This window comes from Schistocerca serialis, chromosome 11, assembly GCF_023864345.2.
Source record: "Schistocerca serialis cubense isolate TAMUIC-IGC-003099 chromosome 11, iqSchSeri2.2, whole genome shotgun sequence".
Lineage (NCBI taxonomy): Eukaryota > Metazoa > Arthropoda > Insecta > Orthoptera > Acrididae > Schistocerca > Schistocerca serialis.
This window is the reverse complement of record NC_064648.1, coordinates 130,697,043-130,724,700: the sequence shown is the minus strand read 5'-3', so window position 1 is coordinate 130,724,700 and position 27,658 is coordinate 130,697,043. Positions and strand designations below refer to the sequence as shown.

Genomic DNA, 27,658 nt, shown 5'->3' with positions numbered 1-27,658 from the left:
TGGTCTATGTTCGCAACTTGTGTTGCAAAAAACATTCAGACCAACCGCAGCAAACAGAGAAAGCGGTCAAAATGGTGTAGACAGTGGCTGCTAAAGCGAAAGAGGTTTTCTCACGTAAATTTACTGTGAGAGTTGCAGGGCGAACCAGTTTTGTTTCACATTACCTCGTGTTCCATTTCCTCGCACATTGACACTCCAATTTCATCTTCAATTGTACTCCTGCTTGGTCCTGGCGTTTCTTGATCACTAAGAAAGACAAGCAGATCAAAATACCATAACTTTGGCTGGTATACTTGATCTACTCCTACACCAGATCTTCTAGATTTCTGAACTTTGGATAACTCTTTTCGGTAAACAATTCGCTGACAGACTTAATTTACTTGACTTGCCTTCATGAACTCATCCTTCAAGAAAGCGTAAATAGCTTCACATCTGTTGGGTATTATTTCACTCAATGCTTGTTTCGATATTGCAGTTGAAAATTCCAAATCTTTGTTGCTCCTTCCTGTTCTTAGGAGCCTTCGTGTTACCGCCAGCCGTTAATGAGGAGAAATTGCCCTTCTCATACAAGTATTTTTTTCTCATAATATGAGGGGTTACAAGCTTTAAGAGATAATTATAAGTTTCGACATCCGTCCGCGAATAATTTCGCCAGTTCGCAACGAAATTATTTTTTTATTACCGTTTCTCTGCTTGCCGAGGCGTCAACTGCCCGCAATTTTTCAATTAGAGCATTGTATGCTGCCGTCTTTTTGTCTCGGTCACTATATTCTTTACTTTTAATCTTTCACAAACATGGGTGGTTTCTGTACATTTCAACGAATTCACTTACAAACTCTCGAGAACACTGACGAGTATCAGCCATTTTAACGCACTGTGCGCACCAATAAAAACACTAGACTGAGCAAACAGCTGTTTCGCGCCAGATTTGCGGCGATATCCTGTCCACACGCTCCAACTTGTCTGCGCAGATGTGCTTTGAACTCACAGATTTGAGAGGTTTCGCTCAAACCTCCAACTCCAACTTCCAGGTTTGCACGCACCTCAGGTTGGTGCAAATCTTCTGTCCACACGCAACGATCTGTCTGCGCAGATGTGATGTGCGCAGACATTTGCGCAGACAGATCGTTGCAGGGACTGAGAGCATTCGAGTAGAGATGGGCAAACTGAAACACGTAATTGTTTCGAAACAAATGAAACACTACAATGTAATGTTCCGGTACGTTGTTTCGAAACAGTGAAACAGTTTGTGTTTTGTATTCTAATAAACCTACACATTTTATCATCTTGAATGTCTACTGTATAAGTATGTCCATATAAACACAAATGAGGTGCGAGAGCGCTAATCATGCCGCAGAAAGTATGAAACTATCAGTTAGGCGTCTTGGCAGTTTCGTGTTTCCTGCAGCAAATGCGCTGCTTTCGTGTCGCGTGACTTTCATACTTTTCGATTGGCTGAGGACAGCCATAGCTGAAGACAGAAGAACCACCATGAACGGAACTGCAGGTGGGAGCAAACTGCAGAAACACACATTCCGTTAGTATGGGTAATATACCCATCCTGCTAATTTCCATCTACACAAAGGGAATCATTGTGGATAATAGGCACAGTGACTATAGACTCACAAATAACGCCAAATAATTCGAATAAATAACAAAATATAACAGAAATTTTTTTGTCTTTCAAGGTGTTTCGAACCATTACTATAAATTCACCATGCTTCCCAGCCCTTCCCGTACACCATTACACTATCAGTGATTTGTCAAACAGATTGCTCGCAATTATACCTACATCAAATTTATGTATATGTCTAATAACTGTCACTCTACGCCTTTTTTTATTCAAAATGTTGTAGGCTTACTTGCGTTTCTTAATACGATTACTGTACATGAACAGAGAAGCGTATGTTATAAAAAAAAGTGTAATTTAACTGAATGATTTTCACATATTTATTATTTTGAATGTGAATAGCATGCGTTGTTTTATTGTTTGTTTAGTGTTTATAAAGCAGATGTTACGCCATTTCGAAACAGGACAGTCAGCTAGAAACGAAGCTTTATCTTCGGATATCTTAAGCTTCATGCTATTGCTTGTCAAGAAGATTTCGACACTCTTGAAAGAGTTTCATGAAGTAGTATGTTGTGTTTCAGTACCTGTGCCATGCCCGAATCTCGTCCGACACAGAGTGGAATGAAACATCACTGTTTCGATACAATTAGTTCGTTCCAGGCACAGGTGGACTGAAACAGCCTTATTTTGAAACAACGATACAGTTTCTGTGTCTGGCTCGAGATCGAATCTGGTCCGAGACAGGGGCAGAATGAAACACCACTGTTTCGAAACAGTGAACCACAACCATTCCGAAACACTGAAACAGTTCCACGTATCGATACACTGTATAGAAACAGTGGCCAAGTCTACATTCGAGTCTCAAGCAGGCAGATACACCAATACTCAGGGTGCGGCGGCGCGGGCTACAAAACATGTCTTCGCACATTTAGTGCTCTTAGTAGAAAGTTGTTTATATTTTTGTTATGAATTACTGTTGCATCTTTTTTAAGCACTAAGTCTCAAGCCGGCCGCGGTGGTCTAGCGGTTCTGGCGCTGCAGTCCGGAACCGCGGGACTGCTGCGGTCGCAGGTTCGAATCCTGCCTCGGGCATGGGTGTGTGTGTGATGTCCTTAGGTTAGTTAGGTTTAAGTAGTTCTATTCTAGGGGACTTATGACCTAAGATGTTGAGTCCCATAGTGCTCAGAGCCATTTGAACCATTTGAACTAAGTCTCAAAGTCTCCCCTCACGCTACGCCACTGCATCTAACATACCTTTAACTGGCTCTGTGATTCAGTCAAAAGCAAATGATATTGCTAAAGATATGGGCATCGAAGACTTCCGTTGTTCTGCTGGTTGGTTGTATCGATTCCAAAAAAGACATTCAATTTCATCTGCACAAATTTGTGGTGAAGCAGATAAAGTTGATGAAGAAAGTGCGAACGGCTGGTTGCATGAATTCAGACTGAGTGAGGGAAAAGTATGCCTCGTGCGATGTGTTTAACATGGATGAAACTGGATTTTTCTACAATCTTTTTCCAAATTACACCCTGGGGATAAAAGGTGATAAGTGTCACGGTGGAGCACGAAGCAAAAAACGTGTGACTGTTGTACTGTGCTGTAATGCTGACGGCAGTGAGGTTATCGGTAAGTCCGAGAAACCACGTTGTTTTAAAAAACATAAATATGGACACTTTACCTTGCATCTACTGTCACCACAAGAAAGCTTGGATCGATGGCACATCATTTCTCAAGTGGCTTCTTCGTTTCAACAGTCGAATGGTTGCTCAAAATAGACACGTTCTTCGTACGTTGGACAGATGTATTGCCCATAATGTTGATGATCTGAACCTATCCAACATAAAGGTTCAGTTTTTTTTCCACCCAACGCCACAAGCCGCCTTCAGCCTTTGGACCAAGGCATAATCTCTCTCATAAAGAGAGCTTATCGCAAGCGACTTGTAAGAGCAGCAATTCGTGCTGCTGAAAACAATAGTGCAACCCCAAATTGGAATCTGCTTGACGCAATAAAATCCCATCACAGCAGCCTGGAACTCAGTATCGCCACATCATACAGGGAAGTGCTTGAACAGAGCTTGGAGACATAGCAACACTGAAGATGTCCACGAGTTAGAAGATGCCACTTCACTGATGAACAGACAGTTCTGGAGGACGTTGCGAAGCCTGTGATTAGTTTCGAAGAATTCATTAGTGTAGACGATGATGCCGTATGTGCTTCTGTGGAATCGGATGTGCCAAAAGCTGTGAACGAGGTGCAAGAGGGCCATCAGAAGAAAGTGAAGAGGAAGAGAATACAGATACCATTCCAACTACCTGTCAGGAGATGTTTACAGCCTTGGACTGTTTAGAACGGTTCGCTTCAACATCCGACGTCACTTCTGGGTTTACGGACGCTATCGTTACAATTGGTTGTGAAATTACAAAATATTATCGTTCCCATGAACGTCAGCGAACCATGACCGAATTTTTTCCAAGAAAGTAACGTACATAATTTGTGAGTAGGCCTACTTGTAATTTTACAATCACTTTATAGTGTTGTAAGTCTACAATAACGTGATTCAAAGAGTAGTGTATTACACATTAGTGTACTGCTGTACATGTATACTTATTAAAATCTGTGTTTTACACTTAACACGATTTTTTTTAACACGAACTCTAGATTTTTCGGTCCCTTCGGATTCGTGTTAACGAAGTTTTACTGTAAAGCACTTTTTTGCTGAAGCGGATAAAACTTTACCCGCCCGGCGGAACTGTGAAGCAATAATTCTTTTGAAGAATGTTGCAAGCATGACTGGCAACAAAAATTCCGTGCCTTGTGGCGAAACGTATGTTTCCAATTTCCTCAAAACTAAATTTAGGTTACAGCATCGCTTTGCTTGGTGCTGCATATATTCTACATTACTTTCCAGTGTCTGTTCAAGTTTCATGCTTAACGTTTGTGTGTTCGCGGCTTGAATATGTGATTGGCTGATTACACAACGTGTAATGTGCTCTGTTCTGTGTTCTGATTGGCTAAGGACGTCACGTGCCCTGCACTTACATTGTGTAACAAAAGCACACCCATCGCATTGTCGATGATGTTATGACTGAAAGATCCACTGTTGACATCCCAGATGAGCTAGAAAATTTCAGAGTAAGCATTCGATGGGAAATAGTATTTTGTAAAAAAGATATGCAGCCTTTATTTATATAATTACTTTTACAAATAACGTTATCGAAGAAGAAAACCCATCAAAAACCAAAGCATGCTACAGAATACTATGTCAATTGCCATTCCATTGTTGTAAGGTAACCGTAAAGTTTTTGTGGTCTAAGATTTGCTGTTGGCAGCAAACTCCCAAAGGAGCCGACTGGATAAAATTTGAATAATAACATCCGGGGTCAAGGGAAGTGTTAGATTCCCATTTTCATTTTCTAGTGCTTTTTTTCTTTAGTAGGATTAAGTGTGGCGGTGGTGAAATTTGAGATTTATAGTGTGGTATCAGTTGTTTCTGTTGACATAATCATGGAAGCGATCGATTCCAGTGGATTTTGTGTGTAATGGAATTTGGGAAGGTTGTGGGGTCTTGTTATTTTAGTGCTGTTTGTCGTTTGGTGTAGTGGTGTGTGTTTGTATTTAGTTTGTCCCCACCCAAAAACCCCTAATTTCCGCCACTTGTCCCTTTAGTTTCATTATATATTTGGAGGAATATTTGTTTGGTGGTTTTTCGATCTATTCTCGTGTTTGTTGTCATGTTTATATGAGAACGTCGTAGGAACGGTACGGGAGTTGCTGTGGATGGTCGTTTTCGCCATATTGGTGGCGTCATTGGTCAAAGCAGAGGGGTGGAATCGGACGCTTCCCTTATCGCGACATCCCATACTATAATTACTATTTTCGCGCGGGTCTGTGAACCATGGACCTTGCCGTTGGTGGGGAGGCTTGCGTGCCTCAGCGATACAGATAGCCGTACCGTAGGTGCAACCACAACGGAGGGGTATCTGTTGAGAGGCCAGACAAACGTGTGGTTCCTGAAGAGGGGCAGCAGCCTTTTCAGTAGTTGCAAGGGCAACAGTCTGGGTGATTGACTGATCTGGCCTTGTAACAATAACCAAAACGGCCTTGCTGTGCTGGTACTGCGAACGGCTGAAAGCAAGGGGAAACTACAGCCGTAATTTTTCCCGAGGGCATGCAGCTTTACTGTATGATTACATGATGATGGCGTCCTCTTGGGTAAAATATTCCGGAGGTAAAATAGTCCCCCATTCGGATCTCCGGGCGGGGACTACTCAAGAGGATGTCGTTATCAGGAGAAAGAAAACTGGCGTTCTACGGATCGGAGCGTGGAATGTCAGATCCCTTAATCGGGCAGGTAGGTTAGAAAATTTAAAAAGGGAAATGGATAGGTTGAAGTTAGATATAGTGGGAATTAGTGAAGTTCGGTGGCAGGAGGAACAAGACTTCTGGTCAGGTGACTACAGGGTTATAAACACAAAATCAAATAGGGGTAATGCAGGAGTAGGTTTAATAATGAATAGGAAAATAGGAATGCGGGTAAGCTACTACAAACAGCATAGTGAACGCATTATTGTGGCCAAGATAGATACGAAGCCCACGCCTACTACAGTAGTACAAGTTTATATGCCAACTAGCTCTGCAGATGACGAAGAAATTGAAGAAATGTATGATGAAATAAACGAAATTATTCAGATTGTGAAGGGAGACGAAAATTTAATAGTCATGGGTGACTGGAATTCGAGTGTAGGAAAAGGGAGAGAAGGAAACGTAGTAGGTGAATATGGATTGGGGGACAGAAATGAAAGAGGAAGCCGCCTGGTTGAATTTTGCACAGAGCACAACATAATCATAACTAACACTTGGTTTAAGAATCATGAAAGAAGGTTGTATACATGGAAGAACCCTGGAGATACTAAAAGGTATCAGATAGATTATATAATGGTCAGACAGAGATTTAGGAACCAGGTCTTAAATTGTAAGACATTTCCAGGGGCAGATGTGGACTCTGACCACAATCTATTGGTTATGACCTGTAGATTAAAACTGAAGAAACTGCAAAAAGGTGGGAATTTAAGGAGATGGGACCTGGATAAACTAAAAGAACCAGAGGTTGTACAGAGATTCAGGGAGAGCATAAGCGAGCAATTGACAGGAATGGGGGAAATAAATACAGTAGAAGAAGAATGGGCAGCTTTGAGGGATGAAGTAGTGAAGGCAGCAGAGGATCAAGTAGGTAAAAAGACTAGGGCTAGTAGAAATCCTTGGGTAACAGAAGAAATATTGAATTTAATTGATGAAAGGAGAAAATATAAAAATGCAGTAAGTGAAACAGGCAAAAAGGAATACAAACGTCTCAAAAATGAGATCGACAGGAAGTGCAAAATGGCTAAGCAGGGATGGCTAGAGGACAAATGTAAGGATGTAGAGGCCTATCTCACTAGGGGTAAGATAGATACCGCCTACAGGAAAATTAAAGAGACATTTGGAGATAAGAGAACGACTTGTATGAATATCAAGAGCTCAGATGGAAACCCAGTTCTAAGCAAAGAAGGGAAAGCAGAAAGGTGGAAGGAGTATATAGAGGGTCTATACAAGGGCGATGTACTTGAGGACAATATTATGGAAATGGAAGAGGATGTAGATGAAGATGAAATGGGAGATATGATACCGCATGAAGAGTTTGACAGAGCACTGAAAGACCTGAGTCGAAACAAGGCCCCCGGAGTAGACAATATTCCATTGGAACTACTGACGGCCGTGGGAGAGCCAGTCCTGACAAAACTCTACCATCTGGTGAGCAAGATGTATGAAACAGGCGAAATACCCTCAGACTTCAAGAAGAATATAATAATTCCAATCCCAAAGAAAGCAGGTGTTGACAGATGTGAAAATTACCGAACTATCAGCTTAATAAGCCACAGCTGCAAAATACTAACACGAATTCTTTACAGACGAATGGAAAAACTAGTAGAAGCCAACCTCGGGGAAGATCAGTTTGGATTCCGTAGAAATGTTGGAACACGTGAGGCAATACTGACCTTACGACTTATCTTAGAAGAAAGATTAAGGAAAGGCAAACCTACGTTTCTAGCATTTGTAGACTTAGAGAAAGCTTTTGACAATGTTGACTGGAATACTCTCTTTCAAATTCTAAAGGTGGCAGGGGTAAAATACAGGGAGCGAAAGGCTATTTACAATTTGTACAGAAACCAGATGGCAGTTATAAGAGTCGAGGGACATGAAAGGGAAGCAGTGGTTGGGAAGGGAGTAAGACAGGGTTGTAGCCTCTCCCCGATGTTGTTCAATCTGTATATTGAGCAAGCAGTAAAGGAAACAAAAGAGAAATTCGGAGTAGGTATTAAAATTCATGGAGAAGAAATAAAAACTTTGAGGTTCGCCGATGACATTGTAATTCTGTCAGAGACAGCAAAGGACTTGGAAGAGCAGTTGAATGGAATGGACAGTGTCTTGAAAGGAGGATATAAGATGAACATCAACAAAAGCAAAACAAGGGTAATGGAATGTAGTCTAATTAAGTCGGGTGATGCTGAGGGAATTAGATTAGGAAATGAGGCACTTAAAGTAGTAAAGGAGTTTTGCTATTTGGGGAGCAAAATAACTGATGATGGTCGAAGTAGAGAAGATATAAAATGTAGGCTGGCAATGGCAAGGAAAGCGTTTCTGAAGAAGAGAAATTTGTTAACATCGAGTATAGATTTAAGTGTCAGGAAGTCATTTCTGAAAGTATTCGTATGGAGTGTAGCCATGTATGGAAGTGAAACATGGACGATAAATAGTTTGGACAAGAAGAGAATAGAAGCTTTCGAAATGTGGTGCTACAGAAGAATGCTGAAGATTAGATGGGTAGATCACATAACTAATGAGGAAGTATTGAATAGGATTGGGGAGAAGAGAAGTTTGTGGCACAACTTGACCAGAAGAAGGGATCGGTTGGTAGGACATGTTCTGAGGCATCAGGGGATCACCAATTTAGTATTGGAGGGCAGCGTGGAGGGTAAAAATCGTAGAGGGAGACCAAGAGATGAATACACTAAGCAGATTCAGAAGGATGTAGGTTGCAGTAGGTACTGGGAGATGAAAAAGCTTGCACAGGATAGAGTAGCATGGAGAGCTGCATCAAACCAGTCTCAGGACTGAAGACCACAACAACAACTGTGTGTGTGTGTGTGTGTGTGTGTGTGTGTGAAGGATGTTTAAATCTCCAAACTCTGTTAATATTTTATTGCTCAATATTTTTAATTTCCAGTTAGAGCTTTTTTCTGCACACCCGATCAATATGTAAACGTGATTTTATTTATTCATTTTCTCCATGTATAACTGTTAGTAGGATTCTGCACTGTCTGCAGATATGAATGTGGCATTTAGTCACTACCAACTTACAGAGAACGTGTTAATAATTTCAGGAAAATTGTTACTCACACTTTTGAGACCTTCACACCTATATCTGGACTCCGAGGTGATACAAGCATCAAATGTCTCAGTTCTGTCTGATTTGCACTGACTAATCTCTCCTACTGTGTTCACTTGTAGACGTCCGTATTCCACTCAATTCTGTCCTATTGCATAATCTTTTGGGTACTGTAGATAAGACCCCCCCCATGAACCAAGGAAGTGGAGGCTTGTGTGCCTCAGCGATACAGATGGCCGTACCGTAGGTGCAACCATAACGGAGGGCTATTTGTTGAGAGGCCAGACAAACGTGTGGTTCCTGAAGAGAGGCAGCAGCCTTTTCAGTAGTTGCAGGGGCAACAGTCTGGATGATTGACTGATCTGGCCTTGTAACAATAACCAAAACGGCCTTGCTGTGCTGGTACTGCGAACGGCTGGAAGCAAGGGAAAACTACGGTCGTAATATTATCCGAGGGCATGCAGCTTTACTGTATGATTAAATGATGGTGGCGTCCTCTTGGGTAAAATATTCCAGACATAAAATAGTCCCCCATTCGGATCTCTGGGCAGGGAACTGAGGAGGACATTGTTATCAGGAGAAAGAAAAGTGGCGTTCTACGGATCGGAACATGGAATGTCAGATCCCTTAATCGGGCAGGTAGGTTAGAAAATTTAAAAAGGGGCATGGATAGGTTAAAGTTAGATAGGGGTAATGCAGGAGTAAGTATAATAATGAATAAAAAAATAGGAGTGTGGGTAAGCTACTACAAACAGCATAGTGAACGCATTATTGTGGCCAAGATAGACACGAAGCCCACGCCTACTACAGTAGTAAAAGTTTATATGCCAACTAGCTCTGCAGATGATGAAGAAATTGATGAAATGTATGATGAGATAAAAGAAATTGTACAGGTAGTGAAAGGAGACAAAAATTTAAGTCATGGGTGACTGGAATTCGAGATTAGCAAAAGGGATAGAAGGAAACATAGTAGGTGAATATGGATAGGGCAGTTAGAAATGAAAGGAAGCCGCCTGGTAGAATTTTGCACAGAGTATAACTTAATCATAGCTAACACTTGGTTCAAGAATCATATAAGAAGGTTGTATAAATGGAAGAATCCTGGAGATACTAAAAGATTATATAGATTATATAATGGTAAGACAGAGATTTAGGAACCAGGTTTTAAATTGTAAGACATTTCCAGGGGCAGATATGGACTCTGACCGCAGTCTATTGGTTATGAACTGTAGATTAAAACTGATGAAACTGCAAAAAGGTGTCAATATAAGGAGATGTGACCTGGATAAACTGACTAAACCAGCGTTTCAGGGAGAGCATAAGGGAACAATTGACAGGAATGGGGGAAAGAAATACAGTAGAAGAAGAATGGGTAGCTTTGAGGGATGGAATAGTGAAGGCAGCAGAGGATCAAGTAGGTAAAAAATCGAGGGCTAGTAGAAATCCTTGGGTAACAGAAGAAATATTGAATTTAATTGATGAAAGGAGAAAATATAAAAATGCAGTAAATGAAGCAGGCAAAAAGGAATACAAATGCCTCAAAAATGAGATCGACATGAGGTGCAAAATGACTAAGAAGGGATGGCTAGAGGACAAATGTAAGGATGTAGAGGCTTCTCTCACTAGGGGTAAGATAGAAACTGCCTACAGGAAAATGAGAGAGACCTTTGGAGAAAAGAGAACCACTTGTATGAATATCAGGAGCTCAGACGAAAACCCAGTTCTAAGCAAAGAAGGGAAAGCAGAAAGGTGGAAGGAGTATATAGAGGGCCTATACAAGGGCGATGTACTTGAGAACAATATTACGGAAATGTAAGAGGATGTAGATGGAGTTCAAATAGGAGATATGATACTGTGTGAGGAGTTTGACAGAGCACTCTACCACCTGGTGAGCAAGACGTATGAGGCAGGTGAAATACCCTCAGACTTAAAGACGAATATAATAATTCTGATCCCAAAGAAAGCGGGTGTTGACAGATGTGAAAATTACCGAACTATCAGTTTAATAAGTCACAGGTGCAAAATACTAACGTGAATTCTTTACAGACTAATGGAAAAACTGGTAGAAGCCAACCTCAGGGAAGATCAGTTTGGATTCCGTAGAAATATTGAAACACGTGAGACAATACTGACCTTACGACTTATCTTAGAAGAAAGATTAAGGAAAGGCAAACCTACGTTCCTAGCATTTGTAGATTTATAGAAAGCTTTTGACAATGTTGACTGGATTACTCTCTTTCAAATTCTGAAGGTGGCAGGTGTCAAAAATACAGGGACCGAAAGGCTATTTACAACTTGTACAGAAACCAGATGGCAGTTATAAGAGTCGAGGGGCATGAACGGGAAGCAGTGGTTGGGAAGGGACTGAGACAGGGTTGTAGCCTCTCCCCGATGTTATTCAATCTGTATATTGAGCAAGCAGTAAAGGAAACAAAAGAAAAATTCGGAGTAGGTATTAAAAATCCACGGAGAAGAAATAAAAATTTTGAGATTTGCTAATGACAGTATAATTCTGTAAGAGACAGCAAAGGACTTAGAAGAGAAGTTGAATGGAATGGACAGTGTCTTGAAAGGAGAATATAAGTTGAACATCAAAAAAAGTAAAACAACGATAATGGAATGTAGTCGAATTAAGTCAGGTGATGCTGAGGGAATTAGATTAGGAAATGAGGCACTTAAAGTACTAAAGGAGTTTTGCTATTTGGGGAGCAAAATAACTGATGATGGTCGAAGTAGAGGGGATATAAGATGTAGACTGGCAATGGCAAGGAAAGCATTTCTGAAGAAGAGAAATTTGTTAACATTGAATGCACAAACAGTGCTGAAACTCTTATGGGAATTGGCAATGTGCCGCGAGTAATGAGTATAATGGGCGGGGACGCTATGAATGTAGTGCGGGACAATACGTTGAGAATGTGGGTTTCGTGGGAAGAGTGCCAGAGACAAATCCCTGCAGTCACGCTATCCTCTGTGTCCTCGGTGGCTTGAATTGATAGAGCGTCTGCCATGTAAGCAGGAGATCCCAGGTTCGAGTCCCGGTCGGGGCACACATTTTCATCTGTCCCAGTTGACGTATGTCAATGCCTGTAAGCAGTTAAGGGTGTTCATTTCATTGTAATAAAATAGTAGTGTTTAGGTTTTGAAACCACATATCACACTGAGTGCATTTGTCATTATATTTAGGTTCTGCATCAAGTGCCTCCTCATTATAAACTTCAGTAAATTTTGTAGATGTTGGTTCTGTAAAACTTTGTGCAACTTCTTCCACTTTTCTTTCTACATACTGTTGTGTTCTTGTGCTTCTTATCTTACCTGGCCATTTAAAAGGGGACCTATTAGATGCTAAATTAGATATGCTGACATTCAACACATCAACTACTTCACACTCAGGAATATAAACATCTGCATTGTCTTCCTGAGATCACATTCCAGTGATGATGATTATTCAGGTTGCCTACAACAAGAAGTTCAGTGAAATTTCTTGTTGTAGTGAGTATAACCATTCCTGCACAACGGATGTGATGGTAACACAGTTACTTCAGGACCGAGGTATTTCCGCAACACCTCTGACCGATTTCCAACAATTGGGAAGCGTTTTCACTCTCTTAAACACCATCTTCTTGTCTTTCTTCATCTTCCGCACACATCACTCTTTCATTCCTGTTTTTCCTCACTGACATTGTATCTAACAAAAAATTCAAACAAAAAAAAACAAAACTCTGTGCAGAACAATTCATGTGCAAGTTCTCATTCGTTTGTTATAAATGGAAGAAAGATGGAAAGAGTGTTGTCAATATGCATGTTCTACATTAGAAATTCAGTGATGTGAAATACGCAGAATGTTGAAAAATTTCTGACACTTTACACAGAAAAAATATTACCCACTTTGATAGCAGTAACTACTAACACATTAAGCAAGGAGTATATTGCACAGTTTTTATGAGTTTAAAATGAAAATATTTTATTTATTAACACAGGTGATACAGATGTCTGATGTACATTTTTTTCCACAGAAATTCACGATTGAATTAATGTGGCTTGTACGAGGGCCGTTCAGAAAGTAACCTCCGGTTGATTTAAAAAAATACACCAAGTTAAATAAAAATATTTTAATATATACATCTTACAACTACATCTTTGCACTATTTTTCTCCATAGCGATTGAGGCACTTATCATATCTCTTCAGAAGCTTTGAAATTCCTTCTGCATAAAAATCACCCGCTTGTGCCTGGAGCCAGCCTGTGACCGCATCTTTGAGCTCTTCGTCGTCATCAAACCGCTGTGACCCGAGCCATTTCTTCAAATGCATGAAGAGGTGATAATCACTTGGCGCCAGGTCTGGGCTGTAAGGTGGATGGTTGATAACGCCCCACTTGAAGGACTCAAGAAGGGCCGTTGTTCTGCGAGCAGAGTGAGGACGGCGTTATCGTGCAAAAAAACGATACCGGAAGTCAGCATACCACGGCGTTTGTTCTGTATAGCCCGTCGTAACTTTTTTATTGTTTCACAGTGCACGTCTTGATTAATGGTCATACCACGTTCCATGAATTCAACCAACAACACCCCTTTGGCATCCCAAAACACCGTTGCCATCAGTTTTCTGGCAGAAAAATCTTGCGAGGCTTTTCTTGGTTTGGTAGGCGAATTTGAATGTGCCCACATCTTTGATTGTTCTTTTGTCTCAGGGTTCACGTACTTAATCCAGGTTTCGTCACCGGTCACGATTCTGTTTAACAATGGTTCTCCTTCGTCCTCATAACGTGACAGAAAGTCTAATGCAGAGGCCATTCCTTGAGTTTTGTGGTGGTCGGTAAGAATTTTGGGCACCCATCGTGCACAGAACTTACGGTAACCCAATCTTGCTGTCACTATCTCGTACAAGAGAGTCTTAGAAATCTGTGGAAAACCAGTAGACAACTCCGACATTGAGAAACGTCGATTTTCACGAACTTTTGCATCAACTGTCTGAACGAGTTCGTCAGTCACCAATGATGGTCTACCACTCCTCTCTTCATCATGAACGTTTTCTCGTCCACTTTTAAATAAGCGTACCCATTCACGGACAACTCCTTCACTCATAACTCTTGGTCCATACACGGCACAAAGCTCACGATGAATAGCTGCTGCAGAATATCCTTTGGCTGTAAAAAACCTTATGACAGCACGCACTTCACACTTGGCGGGGTTTTCTATTGCAGCACACATTTCAAACTGCCACAAAAACTAAACTAGCGCAGGTACGACGTTCACTCGACCACGGCTTGATGCCGACTGACCTGTTGAGTGCGTGAACGCACAGATGGCGTCGCTACTCCCCCCACAACCCGCACTGTGACCAATCGGAGGTTACTTTCTGAACCGCCCTCGTATAATTTGACATGAAATTGCCCTGCCTGACATTCTCTTACATACCTTAAATAAAAGTGACATGCACGAAATCTTTAGCGATACTTATTCTGTGGAATAACTGTTAACTTTCTGTCCACAGAAATGGAATCGCCAACACTCGCCTGCAACCCGCCAGACGACGTACTGTTTTGCGTCTTTGCCTATCTGCCCATCCCAGAGTTGGTCCGATGTGCTACTGTGTGCAAGCAGTGGTACAAAATTGTGACAGGGTTCACCCACCTGTGGAAAGGGAAAAGGTACGTCAGCAATAGAAGTCCGAGAGAATGTGCTGAGAAGTGCGCCGTATTGTCCATCGTACCACTGTTGCAGGAAATCGAAATCAAGGTGGCCAAAATGTTTGAGGTGAAAATTTACTACCCGCAGTTGTTTCTGTCAGTGACCAACATGTCTGACATACGAGCTGTGCAGGACTGTCAGAGACTAGGGTCTACACACGTGACAACTGTTCTCAGCATTGCAGATATTGTCTTCTCTTCTCGTTCGCCTATCTGTTTTACAGCACTCCGGACGCTGAAGATCGTCAGAGGGAACCCGACACTGACACACTTCAAGCCGGGCACTAGGGCGGAATGTGCCATCATCTCTGCCCTGGAGCTGTGCCCGTTTCTCACGGAGCTGAGCCTCGACGTAGAGTCCCTGTCGGCGAACTACTTGGACTCTCTGGAAGGGCTCGGCCGGCTGGAGGTTCTGAGAATCCACTGCCGCAGTCTGAACGACCTGACGTTCCTATGGCACTGCTCGGATAAACTGGAGGAACTGGAACTGGAAAGTTGCGACGACTTGCCGTCGGCTGCGTACGCGGAGCTCCGCCACCTCGGGAAACTGCAGATGTTGCGGCTGTGCGACTGCCGTGTGGGGGGAGCGGATATGGAGGTGGCAGCGGCAGGTCTGAGGTCTCTCGAGAAGCTGCAGTTGGACCGTTGCGGAATGTTCTCGGACCTGTCCTTCTTGCGGTTCTGCAGCCAGCTGCGGGAGCTCCGCGTTGAGGCCGAGGACGTGGTGCTGACGGGTCTGAAGCACCTGTCCACCGGACTCCACTCGCTCTGCCTCGTCAACAACGCTCTGACCGGTGACGAACTCTCTGAGGTGCTCCCGTTCCTGCGGCTGCTCGAGGAACTGAACCTCTGCAACACGGAGCTGGTCCAACTGGGCTTCCTCAGCTACTGTCGCAGACTGCGCCGCCTCTGCCTCAAGAACGCTACCTGGCCCGACACGTCGGAACTGTCGAGCCCGTGCAATCTGACGCGGCTCGAGACGTTGGTCCGAGAAGGTGCGTGGACGATGTGGACGTACTCTCCGGAACGGTGTCGTCACTGCCGTGACTGGACACTCTGTCGCTGGCCTACGTACAGGACGCCGCCGGGAGGTCCCTCAGCCAGTGGTCGCAACGTCGCGCTTTGTTGCTTTTCTGAGTTTACGGGTTGGAGGTGGATGCCCGTTGGGAACTTGAACACCTGAATAATTTGAACCTTTCTCCTTGTATGTCACCACTTAGTGTGCAACTTTACCAGTGAAGTCATCCGACTGAGTATGCCCCAAGTAAAAATCTATTGCTCGGATTGCTTTGTATAAACTTCTGTAACACGAGCTTTTCTAAGCAGAGGTGTCAACACCTGTATAGATTGATGTATATTTATTTGCCACGTATGTTCATTTGCTCAATAAATGTTTCCCTGTGTAGTAGTGTGTGTGCACCTTTTTCTATCTTACTGGCAGATTAAAACTGTGTGCCATGTCAGGATACAAACTCGAACCTCACTTTTTGTGAGTTCTCCAGTTACGTTCCACAATATCCCACACAACTTCACTTCTGCCACTACCACTTCTCCTGCCATCCAAAGTTAAAAAGGACTTCCCTGCATACTTTACTGGCCTAGCACACCTAAGAAAAAAGATGTCGAGGGAAACCATTGACAAAAAGAACCTCTGAACTGCTGAGTGAACACTTAACTCTGGAAACTACACCTTGGCTTTGGCTAATCTGTTTCTCAAAAGTCTCACTTCTTCTAGTAGCTGTTAGTCCTGTGAGGTATGCAGAAGAATATCTGTGATATTTGTATGGTAGTACAAGAGGAGAAAGAGTCGTGACTACAAAACTGAATAAGTAAGAGTATTGCTCGTGATGGCAAGGTTTTGGCCTCAAGTTCCAGTACAGCATACAGTTTTAATCTGCCAAGAATGTTTTCTGCAAGTGATATTTGAACGATTTTTCATTGAATATATGACCCTCCCCTAATTTAACCTCTCATTTATAGGTGCAGAGTGTGTGTGTGTGTGTGTGTGTGTGTGTGTGTGTGTGTGTGTGTGTGTGTGTGTGCTCCTTCGGTATTCTGTTCCAAACGTATAATTAAAATTCATAACACCTTACGTTGCAGTGAATTAGTCTCTATATTTTAAAAGATCTTCAACCCATCTTAGGTTTGTTTCAAAGTGTTAAGTGTACATGGGCTTAAATTAGTCCGTGGATTTAACTTTCAATCCAGTCAGAAGAATTCTGTTTTCACACTTCATACCATCTTGTTCTCTTCTAAATTTATTAACAGGAATATGTGCAAACACACACACACACACACACACACACACACACACACACACACACACACACGTATGTTTGTCTGTACCATAAAGTACATTCCGTGTTCGACTAATTACTGCTAATCGTTGTTACTCATGAAACAGGTAAGTCATTCTTCAGCAAAGAAAATTAATCCATGTTGGTTGAAGCCATTAGGCCAGAGAAATTGCAGAGAGACTAATTACATCAAAGTAAAGACCTCCCCATAAGAACATTTACAAACCAAACCATGTAGTTCAGCACTCGTATAAAAATATTCGAAACTGCGATTACTAAAAATTAATTTAGCTTCTGAAAACCTGCTAAGCCTGAATACATGCATTTCATCATCCAGAAGTTTATCTATAAATATGTGCCCTTCTTCTAGATTTTACAGCATCTAACAAGTACTCTTGGTTTTGCTAAAGTTGTAAGCAAGCAAGTTTTATGTACATGACACTACTTACATAATCGTAAATTGTTTTGGTGCGAAGTTGAAGACCAAGAGGGACTTGTAGTTCTTTGTTGCTCCTTACTCGATACTTGTGTTCTCTATGTCTTATGTAGACAACAAAACTCAGGTGCGCACTCCGTTCATTCATTTCGCCAAATATGTAACTATCCAGGTAAATTCTTCTGCATTACTATCTCAGTGTGAGTCTTCAAATAATGGCATCCTATCATTGTAAAACAGTTGAACACACTACATCACGCAGAAAAATTTTAACACCACAATTCTAAATGGTTACCATGATATTGTTCCTCTATCTCGTTTTACTTCTATTACGGTCTAGGTCCTACCTCGATGGCATGTTGTGGCCTTCAGTCCAGAGACTGGTTGGATGCAGCTCTCCATGCTACTCTATCTTGTGCAAGCTTCTTCTTCTTCTCCAAGTAACTACTGCAACCTACATCCTTCTGAATCTGCTTAGTGTATTCATCTCTTGGTACCCCTCTATGATTTTTACTGTCCATGCTGCCCTCCAATACTAACTTGGTGATCCCTCGATGCCTCAGAACATGTCCTACCAACTGATCCCTTCTTCTAGACAAGTTGTGCCACAAATTCCTCTTCTCCACAATTCTATTCAGTACCTCCTCATTAGTTACTTGCTCTACCCATGTAATCTTCAGCATTCTTCTGTAGTACTACATTTCGAAAGCTTCTATTCTCTTCTTGTCTAAACTATTTATTGTCCCTGTTTCACTTCAATTCATGGCTGCACTCCATACAAATACTATTAGAAAAGACTTCCTGACACTTAGATCTGTACTAGACGTTAACAATATTTCTCTTATTCAGAAACGTTTTCCTTGCCACTGCCAGTCTACATTTTACATCCTCCCTACTTCAACTATCATGTTTTTATTTTATTTTTATTTTATTTTTTTTAATACAAGGAAGGCAGCCATTGAGCGGCTACACATATTTTATGTAAGTTTTTCTGTATTCTACTAAAATAAACTAATTGTTAACACAAAATTAATTTCCTTGTAATAGTTGTCACCTCAAATGCTCGCAGTGGCTAATTATTTTTAATAAGCATTTTTTCAGTAATTCGTGCTGCGAGAAGCTCATCTTACGATGCAGCCTCTGGTCGGCCATTATGCGCCGAAGTATTAATTTATTTTTCAGTGTTAACATTAACTGTAAATGCAAGACGTTTCGTTATAAGAACCTCTTTAAATTGCAACAGCTAATTAATTTATGTTAAAGTTCATGTTTTTTAAATTATACAGATTCCATGAGTTTGGTAAGTTTTATCTTGGCCGCTCCACAGCAGCAATTGAAATTCTCTCAAGCCTTGCTTTTCAATAAGTAAATAAAAATTAACAAAATTACATTCAATTCAGGTAATGGCAACTATGTTTTAGTCATCACGATCAAAATCTAAAGTTGGTACATGAATAACTGAGGCCCTTCAAAAACCTGTTTCATATTTACTTATGCACGTAAGTAAAAGTGATTAGAAAAAACAATATCTCTGAGAGAAAGAATCATGCTGATAAATTAAAATAAAAATATATAAATTTATATATGTAATTTTTTTGTATGTCACATAACGAATAACACCAACGTCACACTCCCCAAATAGCAAAACTCATCTACTACTTTAAATGTCATTTCCTAATCTAATTCCCTCAGAATCACCTGATTTAATTAGATTACATTCAATTATCCTTGTTTTGCTTTTGTTGATGTTAATCTTATAGCCTCCTTTCAAGACACTGTCCATTCCTTTCAACTGCTCTTCCAAGTCCTTTGCTGTCTCTGACAGAACTACACTGTCATCGGTGAACCTCAAAGTTTTTATTTCTTCTCAATGGATTTTAATACCTACCCCGAACTTTTCTTTTGTTTCCTTTATTGCTTGCTCAATATACAGATTGAATAACATCGGGGAGAGGCTACAACCCTGTCTCACTCCCTTCCCAACCACTGCTTCACTTTCATGTCCCTCGACTCTTATAACTGCCATCTGCTTTCTGTACAAATTGTAAATAACCTATCCCTCTCTTTATTTTACCCCTGCCACCTTCAGAATTTGAAAAAGAGTATTCCAATCAACATTGTCAAAAGCTTTCTCTAAGTCTACAAATGCTAGAAACGTACGTTTTGCCTTTCCTTAATCTTTCTTCTAAGATAAGTCGTAGGTCAGTATTGCCTCACGTGTTCCAACATTTCTACAGAATCCAAACTGATCTTCCCCGAGGTCGGCTTCTACCACTTTTTCCATTCGTCTGTAAAGAATTCGTGTTAGTATTTTGCAGCTGTGACTTATTAAACTGATAGTTCGGTAATTTTCACATCTGTCAACACCGGCTTTGTTTGGGATTGGAATTATTATATTCTTCTTGAAGTCTGAGGGAATTTCGCCTGTCTCATACATCTTGCTCACCAGATGGTAGAGTTTTGTCAGGACTGGTTCTCCCTAGGCTGTCAGTAGTTCTCATGGAATGTTGACTACTCCCAGGGCCTTGATTCGACTCAGGTCTTTCAGGGCTCTGTCAGACTTCATGCAGTATCATATCTCCCATTTCATCTACACCCACTTCCATTTCCATAATATTGTCCTCAAGTACATCGCCCTTGTATAGACCCTCTATATACTCCTTCCACCTTTCTGCTTTCCCTTCTTTGCTTAGAACTGGGTTTCCTTCAGTGCTCTTGATATTCATACAAGTGGTTCTCTTTTCTCCAAAGGTCTCTCTAACTTTCCTGTAGGCAGTATCTATCTTACCCCTAGTGAGAGAAGCCTCTACATCCTTACATTTGTCCTCTAGCCATCCCTGCTTAGCCATTTTGCAATTCCTGTCGATTGCATTTTTGAGACGTTTGTATTCCTTTTTGCCTGCTTCATTTACTGCGTTTTTATATTTTCTCCTTTCATCAATTAAATTCAATATTTCTTCTGTTACCCAAGGGTTTCTACTAGCCCTCGTCTTTTTACCTATTTGATCCTCTGCTGCCTTCACTATTTCATCCCTCAAAGCTACCCATTCTTCTTCAACTGTATTTCTTTCCCCCATTCCTGTGAATGGTTCCCTTATGGTCTCCCTGAAACTCTGTACAACCTCTGGTTCTTTCAGTTTATCCAGGTCCCATCTCCTTAAATTCCCACCTTCCTCTATACATACAGTCACTAAAATTTACTGACAAAGTGACAGCAAGACACAAGATTCTCACTGCTTGGTAGAAGCAACTGCACCCTTGTGCTACATAGTTTTTTAAAAATTATGGTCTAAGGCAGTTAAAGAAACTAAAATTCAATGCGACAGGTCTTCCTAGACATTTAGTCTTAATGTATGTATGTCTTATCAATTCTGCTTTGTACAAACATTTTTTTGTGGGCTGTTTAGGGACCCACATGAAATACAGCTTTGGGATAAGAATACCTGCTATCTTATAAGGGCCAAATATCACCAGGAGAACTTAGTTTCTTTTTATATCTTTATGCAAAGATCAGAATAATGATCTCGCTTTGGCTTTTGATATTTCACTACTGCTGTGTGATTACACTGTACTGATACAGTGTGTCAGCACACTGCCCTTGTCGTATGTGCACTCTATTCCATTCTACTGTGCTTTGATCACTTCATAAAACTAGATGCTAGCTTGTTAGGCCACATCCTTGGGAATCAAGGAACAGCAAGTTAGATAACAGAATGAAGTGTGGTGCTAAAAACTATAGAGGGAGACAAATGCTAGATTGAAGTATGCATGTTAGAGTGGATGCAGGCTGCAGTAGTTACGTAGAAATGAAGGGGCTTGCACAGGATGGACTAGCACGGTGAGCTGTATAAAGCCAGTTTTTGGTCTGAAGATGAAGACATCTGGATACTATTAAATGATGAACTCAAGAATACCCTTCTTTGTCTTCAAATTTATCTTTTGAATACCTTCTATGTGGCTGTCACATACTAACCAGACATAGCTATTTGATTATGGGTGTTTGGAAACCTGCGGCATTTGCCTCATATCAGCATCTGTGTAACTGATATATTATGATTACTTCTCCATTTACTAGTTATGCAGAAATGAGTCAATGATTTCCTTAGAATTTCTGAATCTCATTTGATGTTACAGACAGATCTGTGGCATAGTCCAAGGTCTGGGGTTAAGTTGGAAAGTGGTCTCATTGTCAGTTGGTGAAACTTTATATATAAGAAAAATCACATTAGTGTTGTTCTGCGGTGTCCTGCCAGACACCACACTTGCTAGGTGGTAGCCTTTAAATCGGCCGCGGTCCGTTAGTATATGTCAGACATGCGTGTCGCCACTATCAGTGATTGCAGACTGAGCACCGCCACACGGCAGGTCTGGTCTAGAGAGACTCCCTAGCACTCGCCCCAGTTGTATAGCCGACTTTGCTGGTGATGGTTCACTGTCTATATATGTTCTCATTTGCAGAGACGACAGTTTAGCATAGCCTTCAGCTACGTCATTTGCTACGACCTAGCAAGGTGCCATATTCAGTTACTATGTGGGCTATCCACAAAGTACATTACGTTTTGGAATAAAAAATAAATAAAGTATTGGAAAATGTTTTTATTATATACAGATGAAAGCCACACTTAAATACTATTTTTCTACATAGTTGCCATTTAAATTAAGGCACTTATCATAGCGATGGACGAGCTCGGAAATTCCTTCGTCGTAAAATTCGGCCGCCTGCGACTTCAACCACGTGGTTACCTCTTCTTGAAGCTGTGCATCGTCATCAAAACGCTGCACAGCCAACCACTTCTTCATTGCTGGGAATAAGTGGAAGTTGCTCGGTGCCAGATCGGGACTGTACGGCGGATGAGGAAACAACTCCCACTTAAAAGATTCGAGAACTTCACGAGTGGCATTTGCCGTGTGGGCCCGGGCATTGTTGTGAATCGACAAGATCTTTGAGCCCAACTTTCCCCTGCGCTTGTTTTGTATTGCTCTTCTGAGGTTGTGCAGAGTTTGGCAATACCTTTGAGAGTTTATTGTAGTGCCTCTTTCCAGGAAATCCACAAAAATCACACCTTTTCTGTCCCAAAAGAAGAGGTAACCACGTGGTTGAAGGTGCAGGCGGCCGAATTTTACGACGAAGGAATTTCCAAGCTCATCCATCGCTACGACAAGTGCCTTAATTTAAATGGCAACTATGTAGAAAAGTAGTACTTAAGTGTGGCTTTCATCTGTATGTAACAAAAAAAATTTCCAATACTTTATTTATTTTTAATTCCAAAACGTAATGTACTTTGCGGATAGCCCTCGTATAAGTACTATCTTCAAGAATGTATTCTGAACAGATAATATTGTGACTCATGTACCGTCCAGAGCGACGTTCATCATTAATGGATTAAAGTTAAGTATCAAACTAATTACGTCCGCTTTCTGAATTCTCATTCCTTGTCATGATCCAGACTTCACGTCAGTGTAGTTCTTCCCTCCTCATGCTAAGCTGCTTGAGCTAAAACGCATGCATTTCAATCTCCACTTGCAACACGGTGTTGGCTCTTCTGCTAACACCAAATGTTCCCCCCTCCCTATGCCTTCTGTAAGAGTAACAAGCAGAGCAATAGTCCAAAATACGAAATGCTATTATTTCATTCATTCATTCACTCACTCACTCACATCTTATGTTTCAAAAATTCTATGGCAGAGCTTACAGCAGCCACTGTGGCTAACAGCTTGTGACTTGCACTAATTGACTCAGACTGATAGTTATGAGGATTACCTCAAGATGTGTGTTAGTCCCCCCTCCCCCTATAAACCCCACGTCTTGGTTTGAGGTGTCAAGGGATTTACTAGGATTGTTGTAGGAAATTCAACAATACAATTTTTAACTTTTGTATCCTATGTTATGGGAACAGCTTTTTCTAAGTGAACATAACAATTGCAGTAAATTTTATCAAGTTATAAGGACAAGGGCCTACAGGAAGTTACACCACTTATTATGCAGACAGATATTTTATTTTCTATGAAAATACACATGACAGTCAACAATGTTGTATTTGCAAGATCTCTGTTGGTGCTCATCGCTCTTGTCATTGCCATTCGGTGGCCCAGTGCCTTCAGCAGTGACGGAAGGAAGAAGATTCTGGAAGTAGTGGTGATGAACAGGTGGAAACAAGGGCAAAAGTTCACCCGCATTCCTTTTTTTTTCTTCTTTCGATTATAGCCTGTGGTCCTGTGTACAGCTTTTATTGAAGTATAACAATGAAATTGTTCAATTTTGGACAGAGTAACTGAGTGACCTATTTTAGACTTCAGCTTGAAGTAAAATTCCACATGCAGTCAAAGAGATTCCTCGGAGACGAGTGTGAAAGGATTATGCTTTTGATACTGAATCCACCACATCTTTGGCCACCGCACTAGTTAATGTTCAGTGTCAGTCTTCCTTTTGGTGACCGAATTCAAGTTTTCCACAGACAAGGAAGTTTTTATCATTACATTATCTTGAGACTTTTTCCCCCCTCGACTTGGCAACAATAATGTATCAGTCAATGGGATAAAACGCTGTAGTTTTGTATTGAAGCAAAATCACCTCGAGAGGGGAGATAGGAATGACCACTTGTGATGAACTTTTTGGTCTAAGATTTTGATGTTATTTTTCTCACTTAAAAATTGTCGATGTCCTAATTCCTGTTCTGCCTGACAAGTATCACTGTAAATGAGAACATCCTTTATGGGCGGTGCTCTTGTATTGACGTGTTTGGCAGAATGGGCACCAGTTTCTGGGGAGCTCCAAGATTGTCACTTTATCACAGCAGTACCTGAATAATAATTTCAGGTAGGAGGAATACCAACAAGCTAGGAAAAGATAGTCTCTTACTGTAAAGATAACACACTAAGCTGCAGACGCACAATTAAGACACACGTAAGCTTTCAACCACAGGCTGTGTTGGAAAAAGAGAAGCATTCACCATTCATTCACACGAGGGAGCACACCTCACGCACATGAGACTGCCATCTCCGGCAGCTCAGGAATGGAATTATCACACGGTACGGTTCCAGCCATCTCGAGGAGGGTGGGGAAGGGTAAGGGATAGCAGTGTACGGGTGAGGAATGCCGTTGGGCAGTGTGTGTAGGTACTATAGTGCTAGCAGGTGCAGCATCAGGAGTTTGTAGGGCAGGGAGTTAGAGAAGAAAGGAGACGAGCAGGGAAGATTGGCACATGTGTGGGCAGAGGGTGGCAAAAACAACTTAGGAGATGGGAATGGGGAGGAGGTGATAAGGACTGAGGGAGTAGAAACTTTTGGGTGAATGGTGTGGGGACAGAATGTTACTGCAGCTTGAGGCTGGGATAATTACAGGAGTGGAGAATGTGTCGTAAGGATAATGCACGTCTGCACAGTTCAGAAATCTGATTGTGGAGGTGAGGGTACAGGCAACACCGACTCAACGGAAGGCCTCGGCACTTGTTTGTCATGTCACGTCAGCTAGGCACGACAAATGCCAGGTCTGCTGCAGGCATACTCATAATGGTGGTGTCTCCCCCTCTGACACAGGAAAATGTGAAACTATTGGCGGTAGTTGACCAACACACATTGTTCTGAGAGATTTCTGCAATCAATTAATTGTGCAATTCATTATACTTCTTAACAAATAGTGTACTCCTGAACTTAAATTTCCACCTGTTTTAAGGATTGACATATAAAAACAACTTCATGGTCCAGCAGCAACAGAATTCGTGCCTCTTTACCTTATTTGTAAATCTGAGGAAGTTACGTTTGTACTGGGTTGCTTTTACAAGAAACTGTGAACATATTGGTGCTCTTCTTTAGGTATCTTGGTTGACTATGGGGTGAGGAGCACTGAATGTTAATGAAATATCCTGCGATTGTATACATTGGGGGAGGGGGTGGGGGACAGAAGAAGAGGCAAAAGAGAGATACTTGTTTTATCAAATAAAATTTTTTTTATCTTATAAAGTTTCTCCTTTCAGTTGCAATAGGGGAATGTTTATCTTTTCTAATGTGCTTGTTTAAAAAAGTTTACGCTCAGCAGTATTTTTGATGTATGAAGCTATTTTGTTTGCTGTTTAGAATTCCTTTCATTGAAAATGACTGTAATCTAATGACTGGCAACAGTTGGACATTTACACATGTAAATTAATTCACATTTCCAGTGACGATGTCAAACAAAAATAAATAAATAAATAAAAGAAACAAGTTAATTGTAAGGGGGTTGGGGTAAGTTTCGGTAACAAAACGGATCAAGTAAATATAGTTACTTGAATGTAAAATTTCTGAAGCTTGCGATGGGGCTAAGCATCTTCTCATATTGATCTACATTTGTTTTGACAGGATTCAGTAATACAGAACTATGATCTTCATTTGTAGCTTCACGATAGTAAGAAAATCTTTCATCTAAATAAAACTGCAGAATCCAAAACAATACCAAACATTTTGTCCAAAAATGAGAGATTTATAGTGATAAGCACGCCCAGGCATTTATGCCTGCAACAGACCTGGCTTTCGCCGTGCCTAGCTGACGTGACGTCACCAACGAGCGCCGAGGCCTTCCTTTGAGTTGGTGTTGGTACAGGTGGCTCGGGTAGTGAAGAAGCCATTGAAATCTGGCATGTAATGTTTAGGGGCATGTTGTGCCACACAGTGGTCTACTTGGCTCTCAGCCACAGTTTGTTGGTGGCTGTTAATTGTGGTGGACAGCAGGTTGGTGGATATGAACCCCATGGCAAGGGGTTGGGATTGGAAGGGTTGTAGAGATGGACTGGGTAAGGACTGGAATAGGGAGGGTGGATTGGGCACGTCTTGCTCCTGGACCTTCCACAGGGCATAGGGTTGTCCCTTAACTGCAATAACTTTTGAATTTTATTTCTTCCTGTAGGATTACATGGTGTACAGTGCACGTACATGTAATATAGAATATTTCAAAAAATGCAAAAACCTTCACTATCACATACTTCCTTACTATACTAACTATACTTGCCCCACCCAAGGTTAACTACCTTCTAAAGTCTGCCACGGAAAGGTCATTTAGGAAAAAATTTCCACTGTCCTGTCCAAGAAGGCTACATCGGATTCGGTGGGTAGCCACCTAGGAGGCATCAATGAGTCGGAGCATTGTCAATCGCCCAATCTTATGCCAGCTCATAAGTACAGGTTCAAACAAGATCAGATCAACAACATTGCAACTCATAATATTAATTCTCTACTTAAAGCAGGAAAATTAAAGAATTTGACAGATGAATTAGATAAACAGAAAATTTTAGCAGCGGGACTCCAGGAAATGAGAAATACTACGGAAGAACCATTCGAATCACAAGGCTACAGAATTTACAATGGGAAACCTGGAATAAGGTTTATGAAAGAATGTTCCCAATTTGGAAATGGGTTTATAGTCAAAGTGAAAATAATAGATTCAGTTATTGATTTTCAAGCCATCTCCCCCATAATTGCAACTTTGAGTTTAAAAGCATCCAACAAAATTTATACCATCATTAATGCCCATGCCTCTACTAACGAAAAGAATTTTCTAACAAACTCTAGGAAAGAAGTGGAAAAGTTTTGGGATCTACATCTACATCTACATCCATACTCCGCAAGCCACCTGACGGCATGTAGCGGAGGGTACCTTGAGTACCTCTATCGGTTCTCCCTTCTATTCCAGTCTCGTATTGTTCGTGGAAAGGAGGATTGTCGGTATGCCTCTGTGTGGGCTCTAATCTCTCTGATTTTATCCTCATGGTCTCTTTGCGAGATATACGTAGGAGGGAGCAATATACTGCTTGATTCCTCGGTGAAGGTATGTTCTCGAAACTTCAACAAAAGCCCGTACTGAGCTACTGAGCGTCTCTCCTGCAGAGTCTTCCACTGGAGTTTATCTATCATCTCCGTAATGCTTTCGCGATTACTAAATGATCCTGTAATGAAGCGTGCTCCTCTCTGTTGGATCTTCTCTATCTCTTGTATCAACCCTATCTGGTACGGATCACACACTGCTGAACAGTATTCAAGCAGTGGGCGAACAAGCGTACTGTAATCTACTTCCTTTGTTTTCAGATTGCATTTCCTTAGGATTCTTCCAATGAATCTCAGTCTGGCATCTGCTTTACTGACGATCAACTTTATATGATCATTCCATTTTAAATCACTCCTAATGCGTACTCCCAAATAATGTATGGAATTAACTGCTTCCAATTGCTGACCTGCTGTATTGTAGCTAAATGATAAGGGATCTTTCTTTCTATG

General features: G+C 41.3%; 2 protein-coding genes across 24 annotated transcripts in view; one reads left to right on the top strand and one right to left on the bottom strand.

Annotated features, from left to right (window-relative positions):
* LOC126426686 (uncharacterized) overlaps positions 1-27,658 on the bottom strand; it is an 897,888-nt gene that overhangs the window by 558,429 nt on the left and 311,801 nt on the right. The window lies entirely within an intron of this gene.
* Positions 14,468-27,658, top strand: part of LOC126426682 (S-phase kinase-associated protein 2-like) — a 635,548-nt gene continuing 622,357 nt past the window's right edge. For 2 of the 3 annotated variants that reach the window (XM_050088584.1, XM_050088581.1), the window contains exon 1: positions 14,468-14,644. In XM_050088584.1, coding sequence (XP_049944541.1) covers positions 14,490-14,644 — 155 coding nt within the window. In that variant the 5' untranslated portion in view covers positions 14,468-14,489. Of the gene's footprint in view, positions 14,645-14,701; positions 14,733-27,658 lie in introns of those variants that run through there. The other variant, XM_050088585.1, reaches the window with a different exon arrangement.